Source organism: Salvelinus alpinus, chromosome 38 (assembly GCF_045679555.1).
Source record: "Salvelinus alpinus chromosome 38, SLU_Salpinus.1, whole genome shotgun sequence".
Lineage (NCBI taxonomy): Eukaryota > Metazoa > Chordata > Actinopteri > Salmoniformes > Salmonidae > Salvelinus > Salvelinus alpinus.
In genome coordinates, this window is record NC_092123.1 from 6652174 (window position 1) to 6670368 (window position 18195).

The 18195-nt window shown below is 45.2% G+C and overlaps 3 protein-coding genes across 3 annotated transcripts; 2 read left to right on the plus strand and 1 right to left on the minus strand.

Annotated features, from left to right (window-relative positions):
• Nucleotides 1-92: 92 nt before the first annotated feature.
• Nucleotides 93-3153, plus strand: LOC139566307 (claudin-34-like). The gene has a single exon (XM_071387417.1). It carries the CDS (start codon nt 1504-1506, stop codon nt 2281-2283), a length of 780 nt encoding a protein of 259 aa, XP_071243518.1. The 5' UTR covers nt 93-1503; the 3' UTR covers nt 2284-3153.
• A 3971-nt stretch (nt 3154-7124) lies between these two features.
• Nucleotides 7125-8008, minus strand: LOC139566158 (putative claudin-24). Its single transcript, XM_071387123.1, has one exon. The coding sequence runs from the start codon at nt 7890-7892 to the stop codon at nt 7209-7211; it is 684 nt and encodes a 227-aa protein (XP_071243224.1). The 5' UTR covers nt 7893-8008; the 3' UTR covers nt 7125-7208.
• Nucleotides 8009-9769: 1761 nt separating this feature from the next.
• On the plus strand, nt 9770-18153 carry LOC139566157 (H(+)/Cl(-) exchange transporter 4-like). The gene is made up of 14 exons (XM_071387122.1): nt 9770-9918; nt 10604-10764; nt 11066-11165; nt 11435-11622; nt 11853-11975; nt 12139-12345; nt 12465-12545; nt 12709-12981; nt 13229-13501; nt 14472-14658; nt 14792-14993; nt 15246-15442; nt 16076-16295; nt 16774-18153. The coding sequence occupies exons 1-14, from the start codon at nt 9906-9908 to the stop codon at nt 16862-16864; spliced, it is 2316 nt and encodes a 771-aa protein (XP_071243223.1). The 5' UTR covers nt 9770-9905; the 3' UTR covers nt 16865-18153.
• The last annotated feature ends 42 nt before the right edge of the window (nt 18154-18195 follow it).

Consider the following 18195-nt stretch of genomic DNA (forward strand, 5'->3'; position numbering starts at 1 on the left):
CTGCCAGTGGCCATAACAACAATGACTAGGTTAATAAATGGCCGGGTTTTAAGTGTGGCCTGATGTAGGATCGGTTAATTAGCCCCACCTTCCCTTTCCTCTTTCTGGTGAATAGCAATTGAAGAGTCAATCATTAACAGAGCTGTTATGACTGTGACTTTATGTAGTACAAGATGACGAAGCGTCGGTCGTGTTTACAGTGGTATAAAAATGAATCCAGGACGATTGATGGCCGGCACACTGACTACTGGTCTGTAGCTCTCATCACTACTAACCTGTCAGAACAGAGGTAAGGTGTTGTTTGTCAGATGTCAGTTTGTATTTGATTCATCAGCACATCCTGTGTATTTTATTATCGATCTAGCATGCTTTGTCCTGCAATTACGTCATACAGTTGATTTATAAAGGCAATTTTTAGACAATTTTCTTGGGTGCTCAATGTAGACGTGGGGATTACGTTGTTTAATGACATTAGTCAAGGTTTTCTAAAAGTATACTATATGGTTTAACCCACTGTATTATATTCAATCAATGTTTTCACATACTATTATTGGTTAGGTAGTCTAGTGGTTAGACCGTTGGGCCAGTAACTGAAAGGTTGCTGGATCGAATCCCCTGATCTGACAAGGTAAAAATCTGTTCTTCTGCCCTTGAGCAAGGCAGTTAACCCACTGTTCCCCGGGCGCCGTGGATTTTGATTAAGGCAGCCCCCCGCACCTCTCTGATTGAGGGGTTGGGTTAAATGCGGAAGACACATTTCAGTTGAAGGAATTCAGTTGTACAACTGGCTAGGTATTCCCCTTCCCCTTACTGCATGTGTCTAATTTGTTATTTTTAACACCTACCTCAGTTATGACATAAATTCCCTGTTATTATCCCACATTCGTCATACTCTTACAAATGTTGATTGTGTTACATTATGGCATGCAAAAAACCTGGGTCATACTACAGCCTTTGAGGTAGTTCAAATGGGGACATATAGCCTATTGACAACATCTAATTAATGTGTCCCGATCCACTGCATTTAATCCCCATTGTAATTTCCCTGTTTGTAGACTGTGTCATGGCAACAGTTGCCTCAGTCATTGTTCTCTCACTTTTTGTCTTTCCTCAAGTATGTATTGTGTTGAGGCTCTTCACATTCACAGGTGTGTTAGCTGCCTGCTCTCACCACATCCATGCTTTTTCTTACCTCTCAGAGGGAAGCAGGTGCTTTGTTTTCCATCCTAGAGACAGCAGGACCGGATCTGGGAAAGCGACAACGTATCCAAGCCTCTTCCTTAATATGAAGTGTGAGTCCGGAGTCTGAGGGTGAAAAAGAGGATCATTTAATAGATCGCTGTTCATTCAATACGGCAGCTCTCTGAGATGAGCTCTGTCTGAGATGATGGGGCTTCAGTTCATCTGATCAGAAGATGTTGTTTGTCTGTAGGCAGACTAAGAGGACTGTCGGTGGATTATCTTGGCTGTCCGTTTAAGGTGAGACTCTCAGTGTGTTGTGATATGACATACCTGGTTCACACGGCTCACCCTCAGTTCGTCAGCCTGTGGTTGAGCGCCGTGGGTTGGGTCCTTACCGCGGTGACCCTTGGACTCATCCAGTGGAGGGTCTGGCACGTGTCCGACTTAACCTTCATCACCTCAGGAGAGGCCTGGGTCGGGATCTGGAGGGTGTGTTTCTATAGCCATACACTTGTGACCTCTGGGTTCAGGGTCATGTATTGTCAGAGTATGTGGCTGTCTGACTCCTTCACGCCCCCGGAGGTCGCCACGGCCCAGGTGCTCACTCTGCTAGGGCTGGTCGTGGGGCTCTGTGGGAACGCCGCCGCCGTCTACGCCCTCAGGAGCGTCTATTTCGGACTGGAGAAGCAGACGCCTATCCGCTGTGCGTTCGCGGTGGCTGGTACTCTCTGCTTGTTGTCAGCTGTGTGTTTTCTAATACCTCTCCTGTGGAACCTGAACTCAGTGGTGACCAATCAAACAATAGCGTTCCCTTCGAACTTCCACATGCCCCCTGCACCTGTGACCCAGAACCCGGGGGCAGGTATCGGGGTCGGGATCATAGGGTCGTTTATGATGATCGTCAGTGGAGTTATCTTCATCCTCTACAGGTTCCCTGTCAAGATGGGACCCAGAGTGGAGCCTTCTTGTCCAGAGGCAAGACACTTTGATGGGTCAAGTGTTGGGACATTGTCCCCTGGGTCTGTGGGACACAGTAGGGATAATCCGAGTAACTCTCAGGCCAGGGACAATCCTGCCTTCCACTTTGATGAGCACTTGTGATTTTTGTGTGAGTTGACCATATCCTATGTTGTATTTGAAGCATTGAAGTGATGTGACATAACAAAGGAATAGACGTTTGATGAAACCTATATGGTTAGTATGAGAACCCCTCAGATCCTCAGAACAAGTGACATCAATAGCCTTCACCTGGTCAGTCTGTCGTGGAAAGAGCAGGTGTTCTTAATGTTTTGTATACTCAGTGTACACCCATTGATTCTTGAAGAATATCATTTATAAATGCATCATGAGCTTAGTTTAACTATCATTCCCCATCAGAACCCCAAATGTAAGCTTGTTTTACTCCATTGTTTGTAAAAAATGTAATTTTAAACAAACACTGTATAGCGTCATCGTGGTTAAAACTATATTTTCGGTATCATGGATGGATGGTCACTTTGTTATTGTTTGAACTGCAGATTGCACCTTTAAAATATGTCATTATATTGATCATACATTGATTCGTAACATTAGAGTAGCAGTAATTGGGAGCATACACACACACACACACGCTCTCTTTTGAGGCTGTACTTGCAACACACTTGTCTTTAGTCATTGCCTTGCAATCACTCCAAAGGGAGTTTGAAAACGGATTACATGAAATATGTTTTACATTTCATATTTGTATTGCTGATGCCATTGAATGTGTTTCTTTGTAAATTATGCAAAATTTGTACTGTTGCTGTTTATTTGATCATATTGAAAATGTATTCTTCAACTTTTAAGGGCTCTTGACATCCAGGTACAATGTTATACACATACACAATTCAGTCAGAAATAGTTGTGATAAATCATGTGATTTAAAAGAGACAATGTTTTAATCAATACAATTTTATCACACACTGTATTTGTTTTGATGTGCAGTAGCAACAAGATTGTTCCTCAGTCTGGTTTTAGACAGTACGGCAAGGACCTCAATTATCCTCTATCCCTGACTGTGCCTTGCAGTCTGTAGAGCTCCCCCACTGACTGGTGAACTCTGGGTAGTTACTAACTGAAAATGTCCCAAGTGGCACCCTATTCCCTATATAGTGCACTACTTTGGACCATAGACCAAATGTGGTGCACTATAAAGGGAAAAGGGTGTAATTAGGGATACATCCACTGTCTGCCCCTATTAGAACACACAGACCACATTGTTTCCTGGTAACGAGGCTTCCGTTAGTGGCCGTAAGGTGTTATCGTGTTAAAGTCAAATATGGCTCTGGCAGAAACAGTCGTAGGTGTTTTGACAGTCGCAGTCCCACAAAATCACATAATCCATTTGATTGTGCTACGGAAGAGGAAGGTGGAGGGGATTAGATTTTTTCCCAAATTTGTTCATTCATTGCTCTCTTTTGAGAATTTTAAAGGTTTTTATTCAGGTTTTTAAAGGTTTTTATTCAGGTGTTTTACTTGCTTTGACAAGTAAAAAAAAATAATGTCCTCCTTAACTATGGTTCAAAAAATGAAGACACCAGAGGCCAAGAAGAAGTGATGTGTATTGTGAAGCCTCTATTTGAGTCATTTGGGCCCTGTACATGTGAACAGTGCAGGAGAAGAGGCTGAGACTGGCAGGGCAGGTGAGTCCTTGACCAGACCTCTCAAAGCAGGAGTAAGGACCATCACAGTGGGGATTGTTACTCTGGCTGAAAGTCAGAACAGTCAGATCCAGTGGACAGCACACTGTGTTGGGAGGGGGAAAAAGAGCTTTTTCAGTCAGGAGTCCAACACTTTTCTTTGTCTGCAGAGGAACTCATTGAGCCGATTGGTTGTGGTCTGGCTGAAGGAGGCAGAGGCCTTTATAGTGGGCAGGACACACCCTCATCATAGGCAGAATAAGGATATTAAAGTACCTGATTGTGGGTCTAGTCTCTAGTCCAGGGCTCTCCGACCCTGTTCCTGTAGGATTTTGCTCCAACCACAGTTGTAACTAACCTGATTCATCTAATCAAACCAGCTAATTATTAGAATCGGGTGCGCTAGATTAAGGTTGGCGTGAAAACCTACAGGACAGTATACTACAGTATAGCTGCGTGGTATAGTGGTGTGGCTGACATAAATCTCAGGCATTAAGATAGAAGGTTGAAAGGAGATGACAGGTTTATTGTTCTGTAGATGTTGTGTAACATGGTCTGGTTTCCCCACCGTTGTGTAATCACTCGCCCTGGCATTGAAGTTCTCAGTTATTGTCCTCAGAGCATTGACTTCATTGTCTTACCTCCTCCTTATTGCCTTCAGCATAATGTTTTAGGGGGGGGGGTATTACGATGTTTGCTAAGACTGAACATACAGTACTATTTTTTGTAAATGACTCTGTAACAACACTAAAGTTGGTACAGTTCTGTTGATAGTGAAGGAATAGATCGATACATCTCATTGAACTTCATAGATCCAAACCCAGAACCTAACCTGTCCTTAACCCGTAACCAGAACCTAACCTGTCCTTAACCTGTAACCAGAACCTAACCTGTCCTTAACCCGTAACCAGAACCGAACCTGTCCTTAACCCGTAACCAGAACCTAACCTGTCCTTAACCCGTAACCAGAACCTAACCTGTCCTTAACCTGTAACCAGAACCTAACCTGTCCTTAACCCGTAACCAGAACCGAACCTGTCCTTAACCCGTAACCAGAACCGAACCTGTCCTTAACCCGTAACCAGAACCTAACCTGTCCTTAACCCGTAACCAGAACCTAACCTGTCCTTAACCCGTAACCAGAACCTAACCTGTCCTTAACCCGTAACCCAAACCCTAACCGTTAATAGTGACCCTAACCACCCTGACCCTAACCCTAACCGTTAATAATGACCCTAACCACCCTGACCCTAATCATTAACCACCAAGCGATAGACATCTCCCACAAGGCATTTCACAATCTGCTGAGAAAGGAACATAACTGTATCAGCACTGTACAACAGAGCTGTTGTGGTGTTCTGTGACTGTGAGATTGAAGTAGGATAGAATGGTTTCGAACGTTCCCTTTCATTGTGTTTCAAAGTGACATGTGACAACAGAGCTGTTTGCTGTTTAACATATAGTGGTTGGCTCCATGTGTTTCTCTGATGTAGGACCAACCACTGCCTATGATAGATCAAGCGATTAGCATAGGAAGCTATAATGACTTCCATTGTGAGGGGACAACAATGGAATCTTTCAGATGACAACATGGACACAGGAGGCGGTGGGGAGCAGTCCGAGCATTTCAAAGTCCAGGCGGGGTCTCGTAATGTGAAGACCTGGGAGGAACTGTAGCAGAGCACACTCGGGAGCAAGTGTGCATCCCAAATGGCGCCCTATTCCCTAAATAGTGCACTACTTTTGACCAGCGCCTCATGGGTCCTGGTCAAAAGTAATACACTGCATAGGGAATATGGTCTCATTTGGAAATGGAATTATAGCATTGAAATAGACAGGAAGTATTTTACGGCTGTTGCTTCCGCTTTGCCGCGCAGGGAACCCTTGAGAAAGAGATTCATATCTCAATGGGACTCAGCTGGCTAAATAAATAAAGGAGAAATTGAATTAAAAAAATTAAGTATAAGAACCTGACCTGCCTGAGCAAGCTTGTGTGTAATGGGCGATGTCCAGGAAATCTGACATTCCTCACATTACGTATCATTATTATGATGTTCATTAACTACAGCTTAGCCCAGGAACCAAGACCCAAATCAGCAGGAATTAGACTTAAGCTCCGTTTCCACTGGACTTGGTCTGTCATCTCACCTTACTTAAACTCACTTCCTCATCGTTGTCTAGCAACAGTTTGAGCTTGTGTAACACAAGCAGGTGTTTTGTGATGCTTAGGAATGAATCATGGGCAGGTTTTTGTCATTTTTTTCTTTATTTGATAATATAAACTTTTTTTAATATTCAGATTTCTCCACGGTATGGATATAACTGGTGTAGGATATGTAGCCTTGTGGCACTATAATGTCTGATCAATTCAGAGTCAGAAAACCACTACAGAGCAATATACAGTATAATGTATATTGGTATATATCTGATATAATCTATGTGGTAAATCAGTAATATTGGCCTCTAACTAGAGAGAATGTATAGTGGAAATTTCAGCAGAAATGAAACAAATACAATCAGATCCTCAAATATCCATGAAGTCATTGTCTTGATATTTTATCGCAATACCAATAATTTTTTACAGCATCTATCATCCTTATTGTCCAATAACTAAATGAAACCAGTTTGAATAGAGCTGGTTTCTCACTAGCAAGTGCATAAAAAATATATCCCTTCTTGATATTCTACACAGTTACTCAATCAACAATGCCTGTACAGGCATAATTAATCGAGTAACTGTAAATAGAACAACACAGAAGAAAGTATATACATTATGCACTTGCTAGAGAGAAACTAACTCAATTCATGCTGAGGAATGCACTAAGTTATTTGGGCAATAAGTGATGTTTCAAATGCTGTGAAATATCATTGGTACTTGCTTGCAACAACTTGACAAGAGATATCCAAGGCAATCATTGACATTGACATACAGAATAATCAACCTTGGTCAGAATTGTAGTTTACAGTCCTTTCACAGACGATATACTGCTTGTCATCAAATTCTCTGGCACCATTGCACACTATCTCTTCCACAGTGCCAACAGTAGGCACAGCGACGTATTAGGAAGAAAATGGCAGCTTTTAAAGCTGTAGTCTCTTTGGTTCCATGAAGAATTTCTGTTTGATAAATGTACAGTAGGTGATATTTTTGCAAACATGACATGCACAAAACCCTGTTCGAGTGATTGAAATAAGTACCAGCATTCTGTCTCAATATATGGAGAAAGATTTGTCCCAGCAAGTGTACTCAATAACTATAGCTAATGTAAATAAGCATGAAAAAGCTTTAGATAAGCAGTGTTTTATTCTCCATTGATAGAGACAGGGCAGAGGCTACTGAGATTACTGTTCTCACTTCTCAATAGCTCATCAAACATATTCCATGGACCTCTTCCTATGTGGGGTATTGGTAGTGTGTACGTATGTATGTCTTCTCGGTAGCGGTATAGGCATTTGTAAGGTGCAGGGTTCCTCTTGTAGGCACACGCAGGAGGTGACCAGCAGAGAGCCAGCCACCAGGTGTAGAAACCCCGCCGTCCAGCCACAGAACAGGGCATCCCCAAACTCCCAGCGCGGCACGATGGCCGGCACGGCCTCATCGAAGAACCGCATGACCGTCAGGTGAGCGATGTAAGAGACAGGTATGAGACCCAGTATCCCTGCGACCAAGCACAATATCCCCCCCAGCATCTTCATCAATCTCTTCACCCTCAACCCCTCAGGCCCCTGGTTGCAGCTGTTGATCCAGTAGATTCCAGGAATGGCTAGCAGGAGACCCAGGAGGCCCGTGGCCACTGTTACACACATGAGGATCCGGGCTAGTTTAATGTCCGGAGGCAGGCCGAGGAGACTGTCATACGGTCTGCACTCCAGAATTCCAAGGTCCTGCACCACACACGTCTCCCACAGGCCCAGCTCATAGCTCTCCGCGGGCAGCAGGTCGGTGGACAGGGTCAGCCAGGTGGACATGATGGTGGTGGCCAGCGAGCAGATCCAGGCACCAATAGAGAAGAGGATCCCGAGGAGTTCCAGAACGCACACCCCCGGATCCATAGTGCTGCCCACTCTGAGAGGCCACTCTCCGGCTCAGCTCAGCTCTGGCTCCCGAGTTGCCTGCTCCCCCTGTCTCTCTGTGCCACAGTCAGCTGCAGCCAGGGCTCCCGACAGCTTCTCTCTACTCCTGTCTTTCTGAACTACAGCCAGTTGAAGCGAGAGGAAGCTACGGCCAGTAGGTTCCTATCGAGGCTCAATTTGTTCAAAAGACCGTACGCCCAATTAGGGTTTACAACTACCAGCATGGGCTGGGAGGGAGTAACTTCTTCAAGCGATCAGTAGCTCACTCAAAACATGCACACATCATCTGCAGTGGAGAGGAGGAAAGTAGCGGCTTGCTGACATGTTGCCCTCCCCTTGGAGGCTCGCTTCCGCCGCTGCTTTGCTCAGTGGTCAGGAGAGAGTGACTGAGTGAGAGTCAGACGCATTGAACAACAGCATCATTCAGATCTATGGTGATGCCCATTTCCACACACACAGTCAGGAGGTTGTAGCTTACGAAGGATGCTTTTAAAATGCAGACAGGATGTTATAAAAATGCTGATTTATTTCACAAAACATACACACACACACACACACAAAGGGGTGTCATGTGAGGATGGGGGGATATGGGGGGACATAATGATTCTCCTCTGGAAGAATTAAGCATTTTTCAAACACCCGAAAGAACATTTCCCCCTGCAATCTAGAACCATAATCATAATGGCTAATTCTATGTAAAAAAATATTTGATTTATTCATCAAGAAGGAATCAATAGGCTACATAGCTTTGCCAAATTATGCCGAGCAAAAATGTAATGCGTTTAAACAATTTCATCGATTTTACAAAGTTACAGTTCATATAAGGGAATTTGTCACTTCAAATACATTCATTAGGCCCTAATCTATGGATTTCACATGACTGGGCAGGGGCGTAGACATGGATAGGCCTGGGAGGGCACAGGCCCATCCGCTTGGAAGCCAGGCCCACCCACTGGGGAGCCAGGCCGAGCCGATCAGAATGAGTTTTCCCCCACAAAGGGGCTTTATTACAGACAGAAATACTCATCAGTTTCATCAGCTGTCCGGGTGGCTGGTCTCAGACGATACCGCAGGTTAAGAAGCTGGACGCGCAGGTCCTGGGCTGGCGTGGTTACACGTGGTCTGCGCTTGTGAGGCCGGTTGGACGTACTGACAATGTTTCTTAAACAACGTTGGAGGCGGTTAATGTGCCCTTTATGGGCATGACGCCACTGAACACACACAAACAGGGTGAAAATGCTATTTAAGTTTACAGAATTACTGACCGTGTCTACCTTTTAAAATAAGGCTGATGGAAATGGGAGAAGACATCTGATCCTTTGGTTGCTATATCAACTAAAAAGACAAAACAAGCTATGCTGCTACTTGGGCATTGACATGTCATCTATAGATTTAGGAGAGATTTAGGGGACTCTGAATTGATCAAATACATTAAATAGCCCGTCTATTAAGTGCTATTTTAAAGAAATCAAGTGATTGTTTTAGTATACAGAGGTACTCAAAGTGGTGCATTTCTTTGATTTGGAACAATATCCGGTGATACATTCCTTTTTCCTGTATCAGATCTCTGACATACAGAGCTTGTGACCCAAGTAGGAGGCTGAATATGCAGGCCATGTCAAGGAGAGAAGAACAAACATTTTCAACACACAATAGTACACAAGTAACACTCTTTATAGAGGCAGTTTAGCGGTCTGGTGGTCTCTCTGAGTGAACAGTAGCCTACGCACAGATGAATTAACGGATAAAAAAGTGTTTTATTTCAGCCACAAGGCGTCGCCATTTCACTACTCACAATTCCACCTTCATGCGTTGACAGGGTGAGCAAATGCATTGTGGGAAGCAGAAACATATGACGTCCTCTTCTCTGTATTTTCTAAACATGTTTGGCTGGTGACGAACTAACACGGCATCAAAATGCATTCTATATTGGTGATTATATAGCTAAGAGATATAGATGTGTTTATTTTGAGGAGTGGGATCGTGTGAACAATGGACGGAGACGGTAAGCATGAATTTCATTGCATGTCTAATAATGCCATAATTAATAAAGGGAGAAGCATATCTGGCCAAATCTTAAATAGCATTAACGTTAACATTATCGGTCTCATTACATCCATATCTACTTAATATAGCTAGCTATGTCTAATATCTACATGAAGGGATCTGTCACTGATCAATGATTTGTAATTCAGTATTCATGCATGGCCCGCAAGTAGCTAGCCTACTCTTGTATTCTTGACTGCTCAGTAACGTTACTGTTGTCACTACCTCTGCATGACGTAGCTACCTTCAGAGGGGGAAAAAATCACAGAATTATAGCGACCATGTATCCAAGTAAGCTGCTAATGTAGTTAGCAATAAAATGCTTGTAAGAACATAAAATAGGCCCACTGTCTGCCCAGGACTAATGTCCAAACTGAAGCTAAAACTTGGACACAGTATCACAAGGTCTGTCTGGTCACCCGAATACCAAGAATGACAATTTCATACATCCCATGGGTATTATTGAGCTTCATACAGTGTTGAGAATCGGAGACCTGACTTGGCTGGGTTCGTGGTCTCTTCAACCTCTGTCTGTGTGTGTCTTTTCGAGGCGTTGGGATAAAGCAGAAGCTTATTGCCGTTGGACATGTGTGAAGACCATCATTAGACAATAAAAAAAAATCGTATTTTGTCTTTCTGTCTAGGGGCCAGCAGTACTGGGGCCACTCCCTCAGAGGAGATGAATGGTACTGGGAACCTGATGGACTTCCTGGACGAGCCCTTCCCAGACGTTGGCACCTACGAAGACTTCCACACCATTGACTGGCTCCGGGAGAAGTCACGCGACACAGACCGCCATAGGAAGGTGAGGGGAACACACACACACACACACACACACACACACACACACACACACACACACACACACACACACACACACACACACACACACACACACACACACACACACACACACACACACGGCTCTACACTCTAAGCATTTTCTTCTTCATCCCCAGAGGATATAATTCTTCTTCTTCAACCTCTTCTTCTTCATAATCATCATAGAAAAACTCTTGATGTCCACCTGATTATGTTAACCTGATGATCCGCTGAACCTGCCGCTGATGGTTGATTGATGGTTGATTGATTGATGGTTGTTCTAGATCACCACCAAGAGTAAGGAGTCTTACTGGGAGCTGATGAAGAGTCTTCTGGATGCCTGGTCAGGATGGGTGGTGATGCTGCTCATAGGAATGCTCACAGGTAGGAACCGCAGAGGCACCCTGCAAAAGGTCTTACACCTTTGGTGCTGCATTAGTCTCTTGTAGTATGGCGCGCGTGGGATTCGCCCCTGGGTGCCGGGATTCATGCTGCACGCACATGACATGACACATGGCTCTCTTCACAACCAATCCGAAGTCACACAGCCAGAGTTGTGAAATACCACGTCTGGTCTGAATCCTTTTGATAGGCTTGCCCGTTCCCTTGCGTAGTGTGATCTGTGATCTCGTGCTGTGTGTCCTCCCGTGTAGGTACGCTGGCTGGAGTGATCGACCTGGCTGTGGACTGGATGACCGATCTGAAAGAAGGGGTGTGTCTGTCTGCTTTGTACTATAGCCGTGAGCAGTGCTGCTGGACCTCCAACGAGACCACCTTCGACGACAGAGACAAGTGTCCGCAGTGGCAGAAGTGGGCCGAGCTGATGACCGGTCACTCTGAGGTCAGCAGATCGTTAACTAGATATCCTCTTGATTAAAGCCACAATGCTGAGCCTGTGTTTTAGCCCGACGAACGGCAGCCGTCACGTGGCTAGATATAGGGGTGTGGCTTGGGGAAATGTAACCTCTCTCAGTTTCTGAGGTTTAACTTGGTGTTTGTTGTGATAGAGGGTGGGATGATTGTGTATCAGGTCCTTAAACCCATACATTCCACCTGTTCTTGTTTCTCCAGGGTCCCGGGGCGTATGTGTTGAATTACTTCCTGTATGTGTTGTGGGCGCTGTTATTCTCTTTCTTGGCTGTGTCTCTAGTAAGGGTCTTTGCCCCCTACGCCTGTGGGTCAGGTATTCCTGAGGTGAGTGTTTGAAATGGTACCGTTCACTAATAGAAAATAACCATACGATAGTATTTTAAATACTGCGTTTTCATTGGCTGAAAAGAGTGTGCGTTCATTTCCGATAACAGCGCAGTTGCAAAGGTTATACCAATGAGGGGCTGCTGTGTGTCGTCTTGGGTAGATCAAGACCATCCTGAGTGGGTTCATCATCCGGGGGTACCTGGGGAAGTGGACCCTGCTGATCAAGACGGTGACCCTGGTCCTGGCTGTGTCCTCCGGGCTCAGCCTGGGGAAGGAGGGGCCCCTGGTCCACGTGGCCTGCTGCTGTGGTAACCTCTTCTGCTCCCTGTTCTCCAAGTACAGCAAGAACGAGGGCAAGCGCAGAGAGGTACGGTTATAGCCCATTACGCTCCCATTTTTGCGGAAATAATACAAGTTGGGGAAATTAAACAATTTATCCAAGTATTTCGTGTAGTCTGCATGTAACTCGGCTTGTCTGTTGTGCAGGTGTTATCGGCTGCTGCTGCTGCTGGGGTGTCAGTGGCTTTTGGAGCTCCGATTGGAGGAGTTCTCTTCAGCCTGGAGGAGGTGTTGTATACTTAAGTCCGTTATAAATCACCTGCTGTGTCCATTCAATCAAACGTCATCTCACTTCCAGATATGTTGCCGTTATTTTTCCCATCCATTACCTTTGAAACACGAAAGTATTTCGGTAGAAGTGCCGTCGCTATGTAATCTCTTTCCTCCTCAGGTGAGTTACTACTTCCCTCTGAAGACTCTGTGGCGCTCCTTCTTCGCTGCGTTGGTGGCGGCCTTCACCCTGCGCGCCATCAACCCGTTCGGCAACAGCAGACTGGTCCTGTTCTACGTGGAGTACCACACCCCCTGGTACATGGCTGAGCTGGTCCCCTTCATCCTGCTGGGGGTGTTCGGGGGCCTCTGGGGAGCCCTCTTCATCCGGGGGAACATCGCCTGGTGTAGGAGGAGGAAGACCACTCTGCTGGGGAAGTACCCCGTCCTCGAGGTAACTGATTTAGCAGATAGTAGCTATTCAGAAGAATGTCTTAATGCAATGATTGTGATTTGGCCCATCTTAGTTGAATGCACTGATTGGATAAGAGCCAACCGCTAAATGACTCAAACATAATGCCAGGTTCTGCTTCTTGCTTGCTTTTTGGGATCTTTGCCGGTTTACTGTAAAGCACTTTGTGAGAACTGCTGATGTGAACAAGGGCTTTATTAATAAACCTGATTGATTTGATTGACTTAAGGTGATCGTGATAACGGGTATTACCGCGGTCCTGGCGTTCCCTAACCCGTACACGCGGCGCAGCACCAGCGAGCTCATCTCCGAGCTGTTCAACGACTGCGGTGCCCTGGAGTCCTCTCAGCTGTGTGACTACGTTAATAACCCCAACATGAGCCGTCCGGTGGACGACATCCCAGACCGCCCTGCTGGACCCGGGGTCTACAGCGCTCTGTGGCAGCTGGCCCTGGCTCTTATCTTTAAGATTGTAATAACGATCTTCACCTTCGGCATGAAGGTCAGTTTGCTGTACGACATGGCTAGATGGGGTTATGATAGCTGACGTAAGCAGTTATGAAGTGTTACTGAACTTCTTATGAATGCGTTATGTATGGGTTATGAAATATGACAATATTAGGTCCTTTGATGTAGGTGCCCTTCAACATAAAGTGTTAGAAGTTTTGAGTAGGATAACTGTGCTCTTTGGGTGATTGTTGTGTTCAGATCACCTCTCAACCATGTTGTTTTATGTCCTCTGTGTTATGTTCAGATCACCTTTCAACCATGTTGTTTTATGTCCTCTGTGTTATGTTCAGATCACCTTTCAACCATGTTGTTTTATGTCCTCTGTGTTATGTTCAGATCACTTTTCAACCATGTTGTTTTATGTCCTTTGTGTTGTACCTCTCAACCATGTTGTTTTATGTCCTCTGTGTTGTGTTCAGATCACCTCTCAACCATGTTGTTTTATGTCCTCTGTGTTGTGTTCAGATCACCTCTCAACCATGTTGTTTTATGTCCTCTGTGTTGTGTTCAGATCACCTCTCAACCATGTTGTTTTATGTCCTCTGTGTTGTGTTCAGATCACCTCTCAACCATGTTGTTTTATGTCCTTTGTGTTGTACCTCTCAACCATGTTGTTTTATGTCCTCTGTGTTGTGTTCAGATCACCTCTCAACCATGTTGTTTTATGTCCTCTGTGTTGTGTTCAGATCACCTCTCAACCATGTTGTTTTATGTCCTCTGTGTTGTGTTCAGATCACCTCTCAACCATGTTGTTTTATGTCCTCTGTGTTGTGTTCAGATCACCTCTCAACCATGTTGTTTTATGTCCTCTGTGTTGTGTTCAGATCACCTCTCAACCATGTTGTTTTATGTCCTCTGTGTTGTGTTCAGATCACCTCTCAACCATGTTGTTTTATGTCCTCTGTGTTGTGTTCAGATCACCTCTCAACCATGTTGTTTTATGTCCTCTGTGTTGTGTTCAGATCCCGTCTGGGCTGTTTATCCCCAGTATGGCTGTGGGGGCCATCGCTGGGAGAATCGTGGGCATCGCTGTGGAGCAGATGGCCTACCATCACCACGACTGGATCATCTTTAAGAGCTGGTGTCGTCCCGGAGCCGACTGTGTTACCCCAGGTCTCTACGCTATGGTGGGCGCTGCCGCATGTCTGGGTGAGTCGTCATTAGGGTAGTGTTCGTTAGGCACCAAACGGAAGAAAACAGACTGAAACAGGGAGGGATTACTTCCCACTATTAAATAAACACTCAAGTCATCAGGTTGACCCCTTTTGTTTTGTCGTTATAGGAGGCGTGACGCGGATGACCGTGTCCCTGGTGGTCATCATGTTTGAGCTGACCGGTGGTCTGGAGTACATCGTCCCCCTCATGGCCGCAGCCGTCACCAGTAAGTGGGTAGCGGACGCCTTTGGAAAGGAGGGTATCTACGAGTCCCACATCCAACTCAACGGCTACCCCTATCTAGACGTCAGGGACGAGTTCACGCACAGGTATTATGGGATACATATTAGGAACTTTGTCATTCCTCCTCCTCCTCAGAGGAGGAACCTCACCCCTCCCCTAGTCAAGTCTCAACCCTGCAGTAGTCAGGAGTCACCCCTTCTCTAAGGGCTGGTTTTACACAAATGAAGCATCCTGAACTAAAAATATTCTCCATTGACCATGCTTTTGCTTCCAGGAGTTGGATTAATCTGTTGTCTGGGAAACAGACCCTAAGAATTCCCAATGTGATCCGTACACAGGACCCTGGCCACGGATGTGATGCGTCCCAGGCGCAGTGAGCCCCCCCTGGCCGTGTTGACCCAGGACAGCACCACGGTGGAGGACGTGGAGACGCTCATCAAGGACACCGACTACAACGGCTTCCCTGTGGTCGTGTCCCGAGAGTCAGAGCGCCTCATCGGCTTCGTCCAGCGCAGGGAACTCACTGTGGCCATCAGTAAGACATTAACCCTGGCTCTCACACACACACACACACACACACACACACACACACACATTTTAAATACTTTATTCAAATCCACAAATCACATTACAATCAAGTAGGATTCAGATATTTCGAAGGTCTTGGATGCATAGGATACAACAAGCACCTTCTTCATACAGCTAGGATGCCCATAACAGCTGAAAGAGAACAGTACCTTGCTAATTGCTTTGCTCAAGTCTTAGGCGGGCCTGCAATCTGAAGGCCATGTACTGTAAGCCTATGTAACATGGCCGAGGCTGCCAAATATCAGTGCTACCCGACTTGCACTCATATCCAAGGCTGTACAAGCGTGATATGAGGGGCTTGTATTTGAGAAGCTTTTTGGCAAAGGTCCACTCCATCCAACAATCAAATGAGTAACCCACTTCCAAAATGACCTCTCTCTGGTCTCCCTCTACGACGTCAATATCTGACGTGCTAAAAGTCCTGGTTCCGTTTAACAAAATAGTGGGACTGTACCATTAGGTTGTTTTCACCGTGAAATTAAAACCCATCAGCATGTGTTGAACAATACTGTATTTAATGTGTCGGTTGATTATTATCTGTCGGGTCTGAGGAGCCACAGCTGATATTTCTCCCTCTCAGAGACGGCCCGTCAGAAGCAGGACGGGGTGGTGAGCAGCTCCGTGGTCTACTTCACGGAGGACAATCCCCAGGTGGCCGAGGCCTGCGACCCCCAGCCCCTGAAGCTGCGGCGCATCCTCAACCTCAGCCCCTTCACCGTCACGGACCACACCCCCATGGAGACCGTGGTGGACATCTTCAGAAAGCTGGGCCTCCGACAGTGTCTGGTCACCAGAAGCGGGTGAGTCTGTCGTCAGTCAATTAACCAATACAGTCCAGGGCTCCGGTTTCCCGATAGCGATGGAATTTAGGCTAACTACTGTTTCAACAACGGCTCTTTCCTACGACGGCCGAAGATGTAACGTGCGTTTCCCGAAACACCACGCGGACAGACCGTTCGCTAAATGCGCTGTTGATGCATGTGGCGATAATAACAGGATCGAAAGAAAGACCGCTCTCGGATCAGCGTTCTCCCTTTCAAATTTTACCTTAACGTCAGAATTATTCCACGATCCTGACGACAGATCAGCTCCTATGAGATATTATCACCTATGGCTACAACTATTGAAGCGTCTAATTCTAATGCTTGCTCTTTAACAATGCTCTTAATCAAGTGCAGCTATAGTAACCACGGTTTTGGGAAACAGCTCGGAGATTTAAGTATGCTCCTAATGAAGATTCTAACAATAAACCCCCCCCCGTCCCCCCCGTCTCTCTAGGCGTCTGTTGGGCATCATCACTAAGAAGGATGTCCTCCGTCACATGGCCCAGATGATGAACCAGGACCCAGAATCCATCATGTTTAACTAGTGGCCCAAGAAGAAGAAGAAGCTTTATTATCCCAAGGACCTCTCTGCCCCTCCCCTCCCTCAGATTGTAAATAGTTAAACACTACTGTAACCTGTAATGAAGAAGAGTCGCTCCTCAAATACAGGCCCCCGGTGGTTAGAATGTAGGGATGGAGAAAGAGGGGTGAAGAAAGAGGGGGATCAGGACTAAGATGGATAAATGAAGGGTGTGTGGGCCAGGATGGAAGGATGAATAAAGAGGGGTGTAAGGACAAGGAAGGAAGATAAAAGAAGAGGGTGTGAGGACCAGGAAAGGAGGACTAAGAGGGAGGAGTGGAGGAATAGGGGTGTGAGGACCAGGAGGGAGAGATGAAGGGAGAGAGGTGCCAATCATGGCAAGGAGGGAAGCACCTTATGTCTGGGATGATGAGTTGTTTTAGTTTGATGTGCCGCTGACGCCATATTTCTGTTTTCAGTGCCGCTTCAACGCCTGCTGTAACTGACTTTGGTCTAAGTAGCCAATGTTAAGTTGGTGGCCCTTAGAACCCATTGTTCCCAGGGTATATTTCACATGTTGATGTTACTTTGACATTTGCGGCTTCTCAAATGTTTCTGAATATTGAACTGTAATAACATAGTTTTAACACTGGTACTGTATGTATTTGCTAGAAGACAGCATATAATGTCAATTGATTTAATTTATCCAGACTTTTTTTTTTTTTTGCGATGAAGAATGCACTTTGGAAGAAAAATAGCTGAACCAGAAAGAGCCACCAAGTCCAATGTTTTTCTTGTTACTTTATAGTTCTCACTCCATGCTGTCCCTCACCAGTTTCATAGGTTTTGTTTTAATATGCTGAGGGAATGTAATTGTGGAAAATAACTGGAAATATTGAACCTGCCTCACTTTGTTTTTTTTTGTTTAATTTGATACATATCAGTCCAGACAAGAGCCACAGTGGTTGTGTGGATTTAGCCACACTAGGTTCTCCTTCTTTGTCTTTTCATACTGAAAGATAATTCCATATTTATTAATATTTTTTCAAATCCATCCATCCATTGTTACTACTGTATTGAGAAACTATCGATTGTCATTATCTCGAGCAATTGAACACTACTGTAGTCGTTTTATATGTATTATTCTAATATGAGCTGTTGTTCAACATTGCTGTAACTTGGAACTGGTACAGAAAACGGACATTTGCACTTTTGTTGGTGTTTGTAAATAACGTCTAAGTGATGCACAATATATACTATTTGCAATGTACACGGTTCTGACATTAAATAAAAGGGGCGTTGTGTCAACAAGAATGAGATGTTATTTATGTAATTGTATTATAACATAGATACAAA